At 39.2% G+C, this 16854-nt stretch overlaps 1 protein-coding gene across 1 annotated transcript in view; it reads right to left on the reverse strand.

Annotated features, from left to right (window-relative positions):
- Positions 1–2931: 2931 nt before the first annotated feature.
- Positions 2932–16854, reverse strand: part of TNFSF13B (TNF superfamily member 13b) — a 34976-nt gene continuing 21053 nt past the window's right edge. The window contains exons 4-6 of the mRNA XM_024754000.1: positions 7737–7849; positions 7499–7649; positions 2932–4383 (exon numbers count right to left, since the gene is read on the reverse strand). Coding sequence (XP_024609768.1) covers positions 4271–4383; positions 7499–7649; positions 7737–7849 — 377 coding nt within the window. The 3' untranslated portion in view covers positions 2932–4270. The remainder of the gene's footprint in view (positions 4384–7498; positions 7650–7736; positions 7850–16854) is intronic.

Here is a 16854-nt window from a genome sequence, read left to right on the forward strand (position 1 = left end):
GGCGGGCGGGGCTGGGAGCTGAGGCTCGGGCTTCGGTCCGAGCGCACGGAGAGGACTGGGGTTGGCGGCGTGAACACGGCCTGCGGGGGGTTACTGCGCCACGGCTAGCCGGGAGGGGGTCCCGGGAAAAGTCTGCACCTGCCGAAGAGGCAAGAGACTTTTTCTTACCTCTTTGTTACCTGGTGCGCGAGGAGAGGGGTTTAAGAGCGCTGCTTAAAGGATCTCCAGAGACGGGCGCGAGCCACGGCTAAAAGCGCGGACCCCAGAGACGGGCACGAGACACTAAGGCTGCTGCTGCCGCCACCAAGAAGCCTGTGTGCGAGCACAGGTCGCTATCCACACCTCCCTTCCGGGGAGCCTGTGCGGCCCGCCGCTCCCGGGGTCCCGGGATCCGGGGACGGCTCCCCCGGGAGAACGCACGGCGCGCCTCGGGCTCGTGCAGCGTCACGCCGGCCTCTGCTGCACTCTGTGCCCCTCCCTCCCAGAAGCAGCGGCTCCTTTAACCCCGTCCTGTCTGAGCGAAGATCAGACGCTCTCTGGCGACCTACACGCAGAGGCGGGGCCAAATCCAAAGCTGAGCCCCGGGAGCTGTGCGAACAAAGAAGAGAAAGGGAAATCTCTCCCAGCAAACATGGAAGCAACCTAAGTGTCCATCAACAGATGAGTGGATAAGGAAGATGTGGCACATATATACAATGGAATATTACTCAGCCATAAAAAGAAACGAAGTTGAGCTGTTTGTAATGAGGTGGATAGACCTAGAGTCTGTCATACAGAGTGAAGTAAGTCAGAAAGAGAAAGACAAATACTGTATGCTAACACATATATATGGAACTTAAGGGGAAAAAATGTCATTAAGAACCTAGGGGTTAGATAGGAATAAAGACACAGACCTACTAGAGAATGGACTTGAGGATATGGGGAGGGGGAAGGGTAAGCTGTGACAAAGCGAGAGATAGGCATGGACATATATACACTAACAAACGTAAGGTAGATAGCTAGTGGGAAGCAGCTGCATAGCACAGGGAGATCAGCTCGGTGCTTTGTGTCCACCTAGAGGCGTGGGATAGGGAGGGTGGAAGAGAGTCGCAAGAGGGAAGAGATATGGGGATATATGTATATGTATAGCTGATTCACTTTGTTGTAAAGCAGAAACTAACACACCATTGTAAAGCAATTATACTCCAATACAAAAAAAGAAAAAGAAAAAAGAAACCAACTCAAAAATTGCAAAGCAACATGGGAGCCAAACCAAACACGTCAGGGGGCTGCACGGGTCTCCTAGGGCAGGGACATCTTCAGAGTAATAGTTTCTGGTTTGGACTTCGAATGACAATAGGATTTATTAAGCCCTTCTATCAGTAGGTCATTGCACCCATAACAGAGTGCATGGGAGGAGCTTCTCTGCACAGTGACCGGACAGTGGAGGCGTTTCTCCAGGCGCCAGTGAGGCTAGCACATTACTTCCTCAGGATGTTCTGCTGATGCATTGAGGGCCCTCACTGGGTGATTAGGTAGCATCACGAATCTTGACTTCGGATTTAAGACAGAAGAGTATCTGGCCTGGGCCCATACACTTAAACCTTAGAAATTTTCTTTCGTAGGAAATCCCAGGATAACATCCATTTTCTGCTAAAATAAATTGGAGGAAAGATAGCAAAGGCTGAACTTGGGCAATCTCACTCACTGTTGCAGTCACATCCCCCCACACCTCTATATTTACCTAATCTCTTTTTTAATTTATTTTTTATTGAAGTATAGTTGAATTACAACACCATGTTAATTACTGCTGTACAGTAAAGTGACTCAGTTATACATATATCTACATTCTTTTTCATAGTCTTTTCCACTATGGTTTATCCCAGGTTACTGAATATAGCTCCCTGTGCTCTACAGTAGGACCTTGTTGTTTATCCACTTTATATATATACCAGTTTGCATCTGCTATTCCCAAACTCCCAATCCATCCCTCTCCCACACCCCTCCTCCTTGGCAACCACCAGTCTATTTTCTATGTCCCTGATTCTGCTTCTGTTTCATAGATAGGTTCATCTGTGTCATATTTTAGATTACACATACAAGTAATATCATATGGTATTTGTCTTTCTCTTTCTGACTTAATTCAACTTCCTGATAACTGCATAAACTTTGACTCAACCGAAGTCTGATTTTCCTCACAATTTCACTGACGAGGAAGATAAAATTCACATTTTAAGGCTGGTTTGAACAGAAAGCAAAATAAGATTTAAGACCATTTTATGTGGCTGAATTCTACATCTGCTGACAAAATATGCTAAGCCATTTAGAAAGAAAAATGTTGCAAGCTGTAGATTTACAAGAGATTAGGGCACAAGCCTATTACAATGTAGTTTTATCTTTTTTTAACCTAGGCTCTAAGAAATATTTAATCCATAACTTTACATATATAGTATTGAGGTGACCAAATCCTCTTTGAAACATGTAAAATATTTATGACTTCAAATACTTTATATCATACCCTAACACATACTACTTTATCATGTTCAACAATTTATGCACCTAATTTTTTTTATCATTTTACTTAGTCTTTTTTTTAACTGAAGTATAGTTGATTTACAATATTGTGTTCATTTCTGTACAGCAAAGTGATTCAGTTATACATATATATACATTCTTTTCCATATTCTTTTCCATTATGGTTTAATCACAGGATATTGACTATAGTTCCCTGCATGCACCTAATTTTTAAGACAACATTCAGTGTTATGGAGAGAAACCAAAAGATGACTAGTGTTAGACAAACAATCCAAAAATGAGGCAAAAGGCACTAACATTTTTTTATTTGGCAATCCACTTGGCAGCAACACTAAGAAAATCTCTGACTTCCTTCTATTATCGAAACTTCTACCTCACCTATCACTTCTTTTTTTATTACAATATTGAAGAACAGAATAAACTGCAAAGTGTATTTTATTTTAACCAAAAAGCCAAAACTATAGAAATCAGTTTTAAACAAAGTTTAATTTTAGGCACAAAATACAAATAATTTTGTTTTGAAAAAAATACCTTTAAAAATATTTTAATGTAAACTGGGGAAAACTAGTGTAGACCAGGGTCTGTTTTTCCATCTGTTTAAACAATGAAGTAAACTGTTTAAACTGATGACATTTAAAAATATAAGCAAAACACATGACGTTATAAAAGATAAGTATTACAGCATCCTCAAAAATGAGTCTTTATAAAATGAAAATTAGGACAATGTCTTCTGGCATGTGATAATCTTTGGAACAAGCACATGGGATATAACATACTCAGGATGCCAAGAACTTTAATTAAACCTCAACTTCTGTAAAGCTAATAACATGAGTATTTTTTAAAGGCTGGGATATATGAACTACAATACCAGCAGTTTAAAATAGAAGGATAGGAAATAAAGGGAAATGATATTACATTATTACAAATGTACTTATTAACTTCTATGGCAGATTTTATTTTTAGGTTAAAACACTTACAGTTATTTCTTTCAATTAATGCTTATATGCATGAATTGGAATTACCCTACATTAAAAGTTTCTGAAGTAACTGAAATTAGCTATAAAAAATACACCTAAGTGTAAACACATGAGAGAATTATTTCCCTCCTGTGAAAGATGTCCAGGAGTGTTCCAGCAGGTAATATATGATATTAGAGCTAAAAACTGCAAACTTGAAATAAACCTAAAAGACTTAAATAGTACCTATATCCTATTTTGAGTCCGATTGTTTAATGATATTTAAATTTAAACTTTTAGTTACTTTTTCATGTATGGGATGCAAGATTTCTATACTTTTTCTTTTTTTTTTTTAGTTTCCTCAATATTAACTGAAAATGGAGAAAGGGTATTTAACATAAAAATAGAGGATAAATCCTCAGATTTCCCCCAAATGTCTTAATGTCCTACAGCCATGGGCGCTGTTCCATAGCAAACAGTGGGATACCATTTTTGAAGAAATGATTATTGCCCCTTTGAATCCTGTGCTTCTTGCAAGGTAAGAAACTATGACTAAGGTGTTCAACATGGCATTATAGTGAAAAGTCTTTTTTTTCCTTAAACGGGCTCTAGTTCTTGTAATTCACATGACACCCTTTGGCTGTGGTTGTCTGTTAAATTTCCTGTTTTGGTCTAGTTTCAGCAAACCAGGCTATGGTAACTACCTTTTTTTTTTCCTTTTGGTATTTCCAGTTAAGTGTTTTCTCTTTAGAGGTACAAAGAAAGGGAGGAAAACAGCCACACCAAGGTGTGTAAGTAGGTCACAGAAGTTTCAGTGCACCGAAAAACGTGCCGTCTCCATCCCGGGATATTTTAGCATCTTCGCGTGGTATGGCCAGTTGGAGTTCATCTCCTTCCTCCAGCTTTGCTATGCCTGGAAAAGAATGATTTGCAAGAACTTTAAGCAGTTGTACACGGAAAGGAGGGGGAGAGGAGAACATTAAAGACAACTACTTTGTTTTGGAAAAAAATAGTAGGCATTCACCCTTCAAATTACACCAGTGGACTTCTAAACCAGTTATGATTTGCCTAAACACCCCCCCCCAAAAAAAGTAAAAGAAATAAGCAGGAGGAGTTATAACAGACATAAATGGATGTATCACCTACTGTTCGTAAAATGGAGAATCTAAACAGGACTCAGACATCTAACTATAAGAAAAAAGTTTAGGAATTCATAGCACGTCCCTTGATGGAATGTTATATAGTTAAAAGTAGTTTTTGGGCTTCCCTGGTGGCTCAGTGGTTGAGAGTCCGCCTGCCGATGCAGGGGACACGGGTTCGTGCCCTGGTCCGGGAAGATCCCACATGCCGCCGAGCGGCTGGGCCCGTGAGCCATGGCCGCTGAGCCTGCGCGTCCGGAGCCTGTGCTCCACAACGGGAGAGGCCGCAACAGTGAGAGGCCCGCGTTCCGGAAAAAAAAAAAAAATTGGTTTTGCTTCATTTTATTGACATGGGAATCTTTAAAAAATAATGTTAAATAAAAATACAAAAAAATGAGCACACCCACGTATATATACTGCATAGCCCTAAATATACTTTCAAATGTGCATATAAAATGCATAAATTATTTAAAAGTGAAAAACAAAACACTACTTATTCACAAAGCACATCTGCTAACATAGTCTTTCTCTAGAGTACAAACTACGGGATGAGAAGTCATTTGGATTACTTTTCTAGCCCTCTATAATTTGTGTTTCCATACTTGTTTTTAGAATCAAAAGCAACAAGGTAATTAGCGTCTCAAAACTGATCAACTAATCTTCATTCATGCGCCTAATTTACAATAATGCAGCCTGTGATTCAGGAATACAAAACACAACTCAGGAACTACACTCAGTATACTATCAGGTCATTCTTGACATCATCTTAAAAGAAAAAGATAAAGAAAAAAGATAAAGAAAAAGAAAGAGGAGGAGGGGCAGAGAATAAAACCAACGAAATAACAAAGGAAATAGCATCTAAACTGTCAATACATTCAACTCACAATTTTAAAAGTAGTTGCATTGTTTCATTAACATGCCATGAAAATGTATTTACAGGAACACATCTACTTTAACCTCTATTCCACTGTCAAGCCAAAGCACCTGGGTGTCCTGCAGCACTAGCCAGTGGGTATTTATTTACGGAGCACCTCAGATATACCAGACACCTTCGTAGGCCCTCATAGGGCAGTGATCAGAATAACCAAAGAGTCTGTCTACAAGGACCTTGTTTTTTGTTAATAGACCAAGACAGACAACAAACAAAAGAACATAGTTCTAGGTATTGTTAAGGGTAAAGGGTACACTTTTGGGATTGGCAAGGCATTTGATGACTACATTAAGTAGTAGAAAAAAAAAGATTGAAGTTATTTGTTGAATGGATTAGTCATTATCATAGAGATTGAAGATAATCTAATAATTTGACAAAGGCTATAGGTCACAGATCATTAATTAACAGTAACTCTCCAAATAAAGTCTGTGTGAACCAACTACGTTTCAAAGTAGGTTCTATTTAAAATTTCAACACTGGGTTATTGGCTAGTTCAAGTCTTCCAGATTATAGCAATCAGCTCTAACTTTTTCTACAATAAACACATTCAATTTGTTAATGAAATAATAAGATTCAGCTTCGTTGGGCTCCTCAAATGGACCATTTAAATTTTTTCCAGATTATTATGGAAGCACTTTATACACGTATACACCAATGTGTAGCTTTTAATGGTTTTAAACAAATTCGTTCTAGAACAGATAAAGATTGAAAACCTGAAATTTCCTAGAAAACACTTTTCGTAAATAATACTAAGCTACTAGCACTGAGAAATATCTTTAAGGTCAAATTAATTACTCTTAAAAAGTAAGGCACCTAGGAAATCTGGCTGAGAAAGTAACCATGAGGGGCTGATGATTAGAAAATTTGAAAGAGTGTGTTGTAAAGCTCTAAGTACTAATTAATGTAAATACATATAACAGACTGAAGTGACCTCACCATTTATAAATATTTTGCAACACCAAAATACTGGTTACCACTGGCTGCAGGGAAACATTTCTCTATGAAAATTAGGGAATTCCAATTTCATTAACTTCCTCATCACCCTGTCAAAGCTATTCATGGCTGTGGATCCAGGATGACAATTGTCTCCATTATTGGGAACTATTTTGCCTTCTCACATGTTTCATCGTGCCTTTGTCAGTAAACGCCTTTGGAATATAGCACTTCAAATCGCACAGCCCAGCTGCACCCCGTGTTCCACACTGTCATTCACGCTGTCTGGAAGGGAAGACATTCCTCGGGGTCCTGAATGGATTTGTCAAAATCACCAGAGAGAAATAAATGTGTCGAAGGCTTTTTGTTTTTTTCCAAATACTGGCCTCGATTAATTTGAAATTACCCCAAGACGAGATGAAGGCTACGATGGCAATTACAGCCCAAACAGACCTGCAATGAAGCAAGCCTGCCCTTTCCCTTTTCTGAGTTGAAATGCAGCCTCCCTCCTACACTTTCACATCCCAAATGCATCCACCTGGTGTCCACTGACACCAGCAAAGCCACCGGGCCACTGGACCTGACCCTCAAACCAGCCAAAGGCACTTCTTCCGCAGGCGGTGAAGAAGAGATTCTGTGAGTCCCACTGGGGTCAGACTGGCTGGTTTAAACTAAGTTCTGTGCAGCCTAAGACAATGTGTGCTTCCTCTCTGTGCCTCAGACCCCACCTCCCTTCGACAGGGACGATTAAAGGAAGGGGCACAGGTAAAGTGCCTGGCACGCGCTCACCATTCTCGTATTATTCCAGCATTGTTATTACAGGTTGAAGAAAACACCGCTTACGATCGTTCTAGTGTGGATTGCTGTGAAGTTACTGCCCTTTCTAAATGTATGTAAAAATAATATACCTACTAATAATGATTTTGCCTCTATCAACACAGACTAGCTTATCATTCAAGATAGTAAGTACCACACAGTATATTGAGGAATGTCTTTCTGTCTATGTATATAGAACTATTATTTACCAGCTGAGTAACAGGAATTATTGGGTAGTGTTTCAGGCATATTTTGAATACATCGGAACAAAGTCACCAGACTCAATTCGTCCCCAAAGACATGGACTTTTTTCCTCTGTATTAGGTGTCCCATGGCAAAGGTGTTATCGGTGTATAAAACCTGAGAAACAAACCAAAGAACTTTGTCAGAAGTCAGCACAAAATGGGAGGCACTGGACAGTGACAGCGGTATTAGGGTGGAACCTACCTGACCGTATATAAAGAAGTAACCCGTTTCTTTGACCAATATTTTATTCTCTTTTTCTTCTAGCGCTCTTCCTCTTTTAAAGCTGAGAAGCCACGGAACAAATGTGTAAGCTCCTACAATGAAGAGAATCATTTATAAGAAAAAAAAAACTGAGAAAAGCAGTTCTTCACCTCCACTTAGCTGCTAAACTAAGTCTGAAACCTAGAGGAGAATTTCATCTTTTAAAAAAAGGGGAAAAGAAGAGAAATCACAATCCTCCACTGGTTTCTCAGCCATATTTACATACTCACCCAGGCAATTGTCAGATACAGGAACTTGAAAGCAAACACTTCATATGTAATGTCTGGGGTTTTGACTTCTTCTGTATTTCAGCAATTTTCAAAATATAGGCTGGTCTGGATGGGACAGTTTGAGGCCAAAAACATGGACAAACTGTCTCTGAATAACACACCAAGAGAAATTTTTGGTTTTCCTTTGATTCTGTCAGGGAGGAAGAGATTTTCCTCTACCCTTCTTGGTTCTTCTGGCTGGTCTAAGAATTAAACTGACACGAGACAGATCAACAGGAGAAAACCACACAAAAGTTTAATAATATGCATACATGGGAGAGTCCCAGGAAGACTGAGTAACCCCCCAAAGTGGGCAAAACAAATGTCTGCTGGGCCACCAGAGACAGTGGGACACAGAGTGGACTCTGGTCACTAAGCCCTACCAGAGTCTCCCTCGCTACCCTCAGCCCATATTCTTTGCAGACGTCTCTCAGGATGGTTCTGTTCTAGGAACAAGTCCTCTATCCAAATTCTTTTAGGCACTTAAGGGGAGAGGTAACAAGAAAAACTTCCCGAGTCTTCTTAAAAATAATCGCTAAAAATAATCAGCCTAAATTAATCCTCATGTCAAAGAGACACATTTTGGGGCAGCAAATTTTGCTCCCCTCCAGTTCCCAGAGAGGAGGGAGTTTGTATGTGGAGAGTTTAGCAAAGAATATGGAGAGGAAGCCACCCTCTCCCCAACATGGCAATAAGACAGAGCTTAAGGAGAGGGAGAGAAATTACTGAGACGCAACCTCTCCTAGGAAATGGTCCAGGAACGTTGTGATAACCATCCGTAATGTTCAAGTTGAAGTGGTTTCTGTTCAATACACCAATTCTCCTCCACTATCCCTCAAACATCACTTGGGGAGTGGCAGGAGAGCCACGGTTCTCAAGAGTTGGATAAAGGGGCGGAGAGAAGACAGAGGCCAAAGAAATGCATGGGCAAAAGGGGTGCAGATGGCTGAACCGGAATGGCCACTGAAAGAGTAAACACTGCTTTCCGGTGAATTCACAAGCTAAGGTCCCTGGAGCTCCCACCATCATGTTATGCATATAGTGGAGTAAACAGTGGACCCTGAGGCTAGGGGCTAGGAAATCTGGGGTATAAATAAAATGGCATAAAGTAAGGGAAAAGAAGATTAGGGAAATGGCAGTACAAGAAAAAAATAGTAAAATGAAACTGGGGTCATCTACAATCATATAAAAAATGTTCCCATATAATTGGCAATGTTGGACCACATGTGTCCCCAAGCTTCACCTTGGTCATAACAAAAAGAGAAACAAAATCAATAATAAAATTCAGAAGTCTACAAGACGGTATGACAGAAGCTCAAGAAAAGAACAACTTGTCCTAGATTGAGAATAAAGGAAATGTTCCCCTGCGGATTTTCCTAAGGCAGCGCCCTAGGATGCAATAGTTGACAATGCTTTCATGTTCATAAACACAATTTCTAAGTGGGCATGCCCGCTTCAATGGTGCCCCCAAGGCAAAACCATCCTACTTGAACTTTCCCCAAATAGGATTCTCAAGGGAAGAATACAAAAGAAGAACCACATATTTTCTGAATATTTCTGAGGAATTAAGAACCTGAGTGGTCAAACAAAGCCACTATACTGTGAATTCAAGTTACAATGAAACAATTCCTTAAGGTAGCCCTCCAGGATCACATGCCACAGACAGAGGGAGGGAGCTGAGAGGGAGGGGTGGGTGGAGAGAGGAGAGAGGAAGCAGCAGGAGGGGACCCCACAGATCTCCACTCCTCTCCTGTGCTCCCCTGAATGGCTCCATCTCTCAGGAGGAGTGAATGCTCCCCCCGACACATGAGGCAGGTCTGATCCCCGCAATCTGCTGTCCACAGAGACGGTCTCTGAGAAACCATTTCCTTAAATGAAAACTCTCCAGTGCCACACACTGGGTAATGACAGTCCATGAATAAAGATCTCCTCATTTACAAATAACAGAGGTAATCTCATCATCACCTGTTTTTATAAAATATTATTTTGGTGAAAAGATTATAATGAGGTAGTTTTAAGTTCTGTTTAAATAAAGATCACGTGCCCAAAGCATTCTTTAAGGTAGAGTTCTGAAAACATGAGGGAAAATTAATATCATGGTTGTTATTATTGTAAAATGTAAGCTGATGACTGAACGTGATTGTTTTCATGGAAGTGATACTTATTTGGTACTCTGACCACAAAGGGCTTTCCTTCCCCTTCAAAACTATACACATCATAGACTCTAATTTCTCTGAGCTTGGGGATTGTTTCTGTTTGGTTCCCTGCTGTTTCCCCAGGGCCTAAAATGATACCTGGCCCACAGCAGATGCAGCAAATATTTACTGAGTTAACTAATTCAACTTTAAACATAAAATAATTCAAAATGGTGGGGTGCTAGGCCATTAGTCACTAGCATTCGATTGTTTTTTAAAAGCATTTTATTACCTGGTTTCTGAAACTCTTGGAAATGAAACACCCTCCACTATAGAGGTAATATGAACTCTTGAAGTAAAACACGTATTTCTAAAACTGCTTGTTTATATTCTGACTAGAGATATTGAGTAAAAAAATGTTTTTGCCATACCTGAAATTGATCCTCTATTTCTTTACACAATACTTGTATCTATAAAATTAGCCAGGTCTTACCAAATTCCACTGCTGTATTGTCATAATAGAAAGAAAAACAAGTAGTTATTAGGTTTATATTCTTATTTACTCTTTTGCTTTCGGCATTTCATCATACCTCGCTGGAAATATTCTTATTAGAGAGAGAGTATACATTTACTTGTCTTTATATACTGTCTATGTTTCTCCTCCCAACCCCAGCCTCGCACATGCGTGCACACACGCACACACACACACACACACACACACACACACACGGATTACACTCCATTAGGCCAAGGCAATGACTATGCTGTAGTCACAGCTGGAAACTCAGACGCCAAGAATGGAGCCTAGCACACAGTATGCACTCAATCAATACGTGCTGCTCCATGAAGTTTTAATTTAAGAAAACAGACTGAACAATTAATTACAAGCTAAAGTAATTGTCAACTTAAGCGTAAATGTTATGTTTCTACATCTTAAAATTCACTTAGGTTTTTTGGCCTGCTAGTTAGGCCACAGATGGATGCTAACAAGAAAATATGTACTAAATGACTCTTCTGTAGGACGCTTATCTAAGCTAGTGTGAATCACTCCTTATAGTATCTAGGAATTTGGAAAGGAAAAATTTCAATGACCACAGATTCTTACAGCTTCTCCTCATACATAGAAAAGCACTAAAGTCATTAAACTCAGAGTCTATGCTTTGTGATTAGCAGTAATCTTTTGATGTTCAACTAAACATTCTTTTCCAGAAAAAAAAAAAAATTAGATGTATCCAGGTTCCTCCCTTGCCTTTTTGGAACCTTTCTCAGAGCTATCTGAGAGGCTGTCTCCCGGGCTATAGTCCTCAATAAGACACTGAATGAACTCCAACTCATAGATCTTATATTGTGTGTTTTTATTTCAGTCAGTGGAGGTAAATTCTAGGAGTATTAATGCTTAATTTTGCTAGTCAACAGCTAAAATACTGATATATCTTGGTATATAAAGTGTGAACGTCCCAGCTCCACTCAGCTTTAAATACTTGATGTATTTAAATGTTTCGGAAAACTTAATAAATTACTGTGTACATTAATATGTGAAATTAAATAAAAATAATGCCAGTATTTAAATGTAAAAATAATTTACATGTATTTCTGAAAATGCCTGCTTTTGAAAGAGTAGATCTTTCCTGTACTGATATATATGAAAGACTTGTAGATAAATTTTAGGACAAGAAATTTTTATAGGAAAATCAGATCTATTTCATTAATATTTGTTTTCTATTCTATTTTATGAATAGGAAATTTCCTCCCCGATATTTATACCTCCAGTGTTATTTCCCTCAGTAATTGAATATAGACGCTCCTGAGAGCAGCTGTCAATCACAGCTATCACATTTGCTTACTGTTCCTGATTTTCTATTTTATTATCTTAAAACTCCTGGAAATAGTTTTAAGGGAGAAGATACTAATAATATTTTTTGAAGATAGATTAAGTAAACCAATTGAAGAAATAGGGATTTTTTAAAAAGAAATAGGGATTTTTTTTATTGAACAAATATAGTTTAGCAGTGAAATCCACGTAATCATATGCCTGATTCTGTAGATGAGGCAGGACTAGAAAAATCAAAAGGAACAGAAGCCAGACAGGCAGAGCCATGCAGGTTGAGCTACCAGAAGGGCAGTGAGAAGCCCTGTAGGGGCTGTGAGCAGTGGGGGAAAATGACTATATCTGTGTTTTAGAAACATCTCTGTGTGGTTACCAGGTAAGAAATGCGCAAAACGGGAGGCCAGGAAACCAGCCAAGGTGAGAGACGATGGTGGTTTATACTAGGACGGTGAAATGAAAATGAAGAAAAACAGATTCATTCAAATTATATATATGAGGAATCACTGATAAAGTTTTGAGATTAACGTACTGACTTCGAGGAAGCTGTCAAGAATGACACCCAGAATTCCAGACTGAACAGCTGAAGACATGGTCAGCACTTACTGAAACAGGAGACACTGGAAAAAGACCAGACTTGGGGAAAAGTTCTAAAGAGTTCATGCTGATATGCCACCAAGATACTCAGGAAAAGATGTTAAGTAGACAGAGGTATATATAGGCTTGGATCTCGGAAAAGTCATCTGGGCTAAAGATCTACATTTAAGCCATCACACGTGCATGTTAAGTGACAACACATGAGGATTTAGGAATGCCAAAGAAATAAGAACGAAGACAATGGGACTGTGTCAGAGGTCTGAAAAACATCAATACTGAAGAAATTTAAGAATAATTTGCAAAGAAGTTTAAAAAGCAGTGGCCAAAAAAGCTAGGAACATGGTTGGAGAAACAAACCAAGAAAAGCACGTGTTTCAAAAAGAGGGAAATCATCAAGTGTCAAATTCTACTGTGAGATTAAATCTCATCATTGCCGCTGTGAAATAATTATGTTGAAAAACAGAATAAACGAGAGACTTCCACTATCAATGACTGTGGAAATCACATCTCTCCTTTATTACCTCCTGTAAATCCCATGAAAGAAACATAGATGTGTGTTCTCCAAAATAACTGCAAGGGATGCCCAAAGCAACTGAGATCACACTGAAGCTGAGCATAAAAGTGAAGAGAGGGCTTCCCTGGTAGCGCAGTGGTTGGGAGTCCGCCTGCCGATGCAGGGGACATGGGTTCGTGCCCCGGTCCGGGAAGATCCCACATGCCGCGGAGCGGCTGGGCCCGTGAGCCATGGCCGCTGAGCTTGCGCATCCAGAGCCTGTGCTCTGCAACGGGAGAGGCCACACGGTGAGAGGCAAAACAAAAAAAAAAAACAAAAAAAAAAAGTGAAGAGAAGAAGCAAAGGAAATAGTCAATGGCCTGGAACAGCAAAGTTCACATAGAGTCACAGCAAAATCAACTCACTAAAGGTGACGAGGCCCGCACACACACACACAGAAGTCTACAAACAAACAAACAGGAAATGTCAATGTTAGCTAAAAGAATTTGGGAAATTAGGGGGGTAAAGTGCTCACTTAAATGAAAGTAAAAGTTTCAGAAGGGAAAATGGGTTTCACACAAAACAAAATGAGATGGAAATTTAAAAAAGAGTTAAGAATTTGAGAAAAATTGTAAAACTATAGAATATAAAAGATAGGTAATGAATTACCAGCATATACATAATTGGAACCCAGAGAGACAAAACAAAAACAAGAAAAAGTCAAGCAGAACAACCACGTAGAGCTACTGCAGAATTAAAAGACCCATTATGTGTCAGAGAAAGTTGATTCAGAGTTTTATTAGTTTCTTATTGCAGCTGTAACAAATTACCACAAACTTAGTGGCTTAAAACAACACACATTTATTATCTCCCGTCTGAAACATCAGAAGTCTCACTGGGCAAAAATCAAGGTGTTGGCAAGTTGTGTTCTTTCTGGACACTGGAATGTCCACCCCTTGCCTTTTCCAGCTTCTACAGTCTGCCTGCTTTCCTGGGCTTGTGGCCCTTCCTCTTCCCAGACAGCAATCACATCATTCTGAACTCTGTTTTCATCGCCACATCACCTTCTCCGACTCTGACCCTGCTAACTCTCTCATACAAGGACCTTTGTGATTATACTGGGACCACACGGATAATCCAGGATAATATGCCCAAATTCCTTATCTTAATCACATCTTCCAAGTCCCTTTTGCCAGGTGAGGTAATAAACTCACAGGTTTCAGGGATTACAGTGTGGACATGTCTGAGGAAATATTTTTCTACCCACCACAATAGTCTACCTTCAGATATATAATAAAATAAGTACTGAAATCTTAAGGTAAATATATACTTCTTTGTGTAACTAGGCAAGATAGTCAAGCCACTTATGTGAAGGAATTTTCTCTTACTTCAGTTTTCTTCAAAGTGCATATAATGCCAAAGGCAAAAGACAGTGGAGAAATTCCTACAAGCTACCCAGGTAAAGAAAGGGTAAACTGAGGATTTCATACCCAGGCATCTGTCCTTAAAGTATAAAAACTGCAAGGAAACAGCTTTATTAATGCAAACACTAAGAGAGCATTGTTCTCCTGTGGCGATTTTGAATAAACTAGTAGAAAACAAAATTCAGGAAACTAAGATATGAATGAGGAAACCATAGCAAAAGGACTTGCAATGGGTATTGAATATATTTACTGTAAAAACACATAAAGAGGGTGGTTTGATGATAAAGAATAGAACAGTTTTATGCCATGACAATGTAGAGATTATATAACTAGCAAATACTGAGAAGTAGTGGAGAAAAAAATGTTGACAGTAAATTCACCAACTGCCTCATTTGTAACAGCTGGGGCTCAAAGGATATAAAGCTGAGAGATCAAGTAATAGCAATATAAACATTGCAACAGTGTGTAGATAAGCATTAGGAAATGTAACACCACTATCCAAAAAATGGATGGTGGAGGACAGGAATGATAGAAAAAAATAAAGAAAAATCATATTTAATTTTATTACAGACCAGAGTAGACAATCAATATATATTATCTAAAGATATAATTATAGATGTCAGAGTAACATCATGAAAAATGACAGAGTACAAAGCTCAAAAATAAGTTCCTTTGTGGAGGCAAGGCTATACAATGGAGAAAAGACAGTCCCTTCAATAAGTGGTGCTGGGAAAACTGGACAGCTACATGTAAAATGGCATCGGGGGTGGTAGTGGTGTGATGAATTGGGAGATTGGGATTGACATATATACACTAATATGTATAAAATGGATAATTAATAAGAACCTGCTGTATAAAAAAATAAAATAAAATTCAAAAAAAGAGAAAGAAAAAGAAAAGTCCCTTTGCTAAGGCAGCAATTAAACTTGCAAGAACTTATAGAATCCATGTTTTTGGATATATGAAATCTAGTAAAAAACTTATAGAAACCAAGGGAGTGTTTAATGAAACAAAAGGTGTAAATTTCAGTAAGAAAGTATTGTGGTATTTCTGCTTACTCATGTACCACCCCTCATTCTCCAACTTAGTGGCAGCCATGGAGATGGTGGCCTGGGTTCCAGTTGGTGTCTTGCTGATGCCAGGAAGTGCAATACTCACTTTGTTCTCAAAACATTGTGACTCTGGATTTTGACCTGCCTGGAGTTTCCATTTAGATGGGAGCAGCTCCTCAGGCTGGTGTCAGTCAAAAGCTTTACAGAAATACACTACCTGTAGCCACCTGTAACAAGGAGCAGTGGACAGGGCAAGCAGCAAGCTGACAAGAAGCCTGAGAAGGATGAGGCTAAGGAGGAAGATACTTCAAGGAATAAGGGCTTTGAAGGGTTACCACATACACCAAGGAATCTGCAGTGGGCTGTGCATGACCAGAGCAGGATGCATGTTCAGAAAACACCTGAAAGAACCCTAAGCTAACACCTCTAGTCGATCTTTGCTCTTTGCTCAAGCAGGATGGGAAGTCTAAGGCACAGTTGCTGGTAGCCTAGCTAAACGTGGAAGGAGTGCCCCAGCCCAGAGATAATCTTCTCAGAAAAAAGGGAGTTTGGTTTTTGTTGGTGGTGGTGGTTTGGGTTTTGTTTCCTGGCATTAACGTAAATCTCTATCAGGATTAGGATTGGAGACAAAAGAATCCCCAACAGGATTACTGCAGAGATAACAGAAAAAAGACTTCAGTGACCACACAGAACAAGGAGTACAGTTTATTTTTTTGAAAAAAGGTTTTGGAAAATTCAGTAAACAAATGGACAACTGCAGCCCACAACAATCAACAACAGCAAACCCTGGGGATGGGATTTCCAGAGTTACCACACTGTAATATTCAAATTGTCCAATTTACAAAGAAAAATATAAAGCATGCAAACAAACAGAAAATTGTGGACCATTCACAGGGAAGAAAATGGGCAGAAACCATTCCTGGGGAAGCCCAGATATTGGACTTACTAGACAAAGATATTACATATCTTAAATATGTTTAAAGAGCTAAAGGATACCATGGACAGAGAACTTAAGAAAACTGGGAGAAAAGTGTATGAACAAATAGACACTATCAGTTAAGAGATAAAAATTATTGTAAAAGGAGCCAAACTCTTTCTTTAAAAAGAACTTGTGGAGCTAAAAATTAAAATAGCTGAAATAAAATTTTTACTGGAGAGGTTACACAGCAGACTTCACCAGGCAGAAGATGGAATCGGCAAACTTGAATATAGGACAATTGAAATTATCTAGTCTGAGTAGAAGAAATAAAAAGGAATAAAAGG

The sequence above is a fragment of the Neophocaena asiaeorientalis genome, unplaced genomic scaffold, assembly GCF_003031525.2.
Source record: "Neophocaena asiaeorientalis asiaeorientalis breed wild unplaced genomic scaffold, Neophocaena_asiaeorientalis_V1.1 scaffold684, whole genome shotgun sequence".
NCBI lineage: Eukaryota > Metazoa > Chordata > Mammalia > Artiodactyla > Phocoenidae > Neophocaena > Neophocaena asiaeorientalis.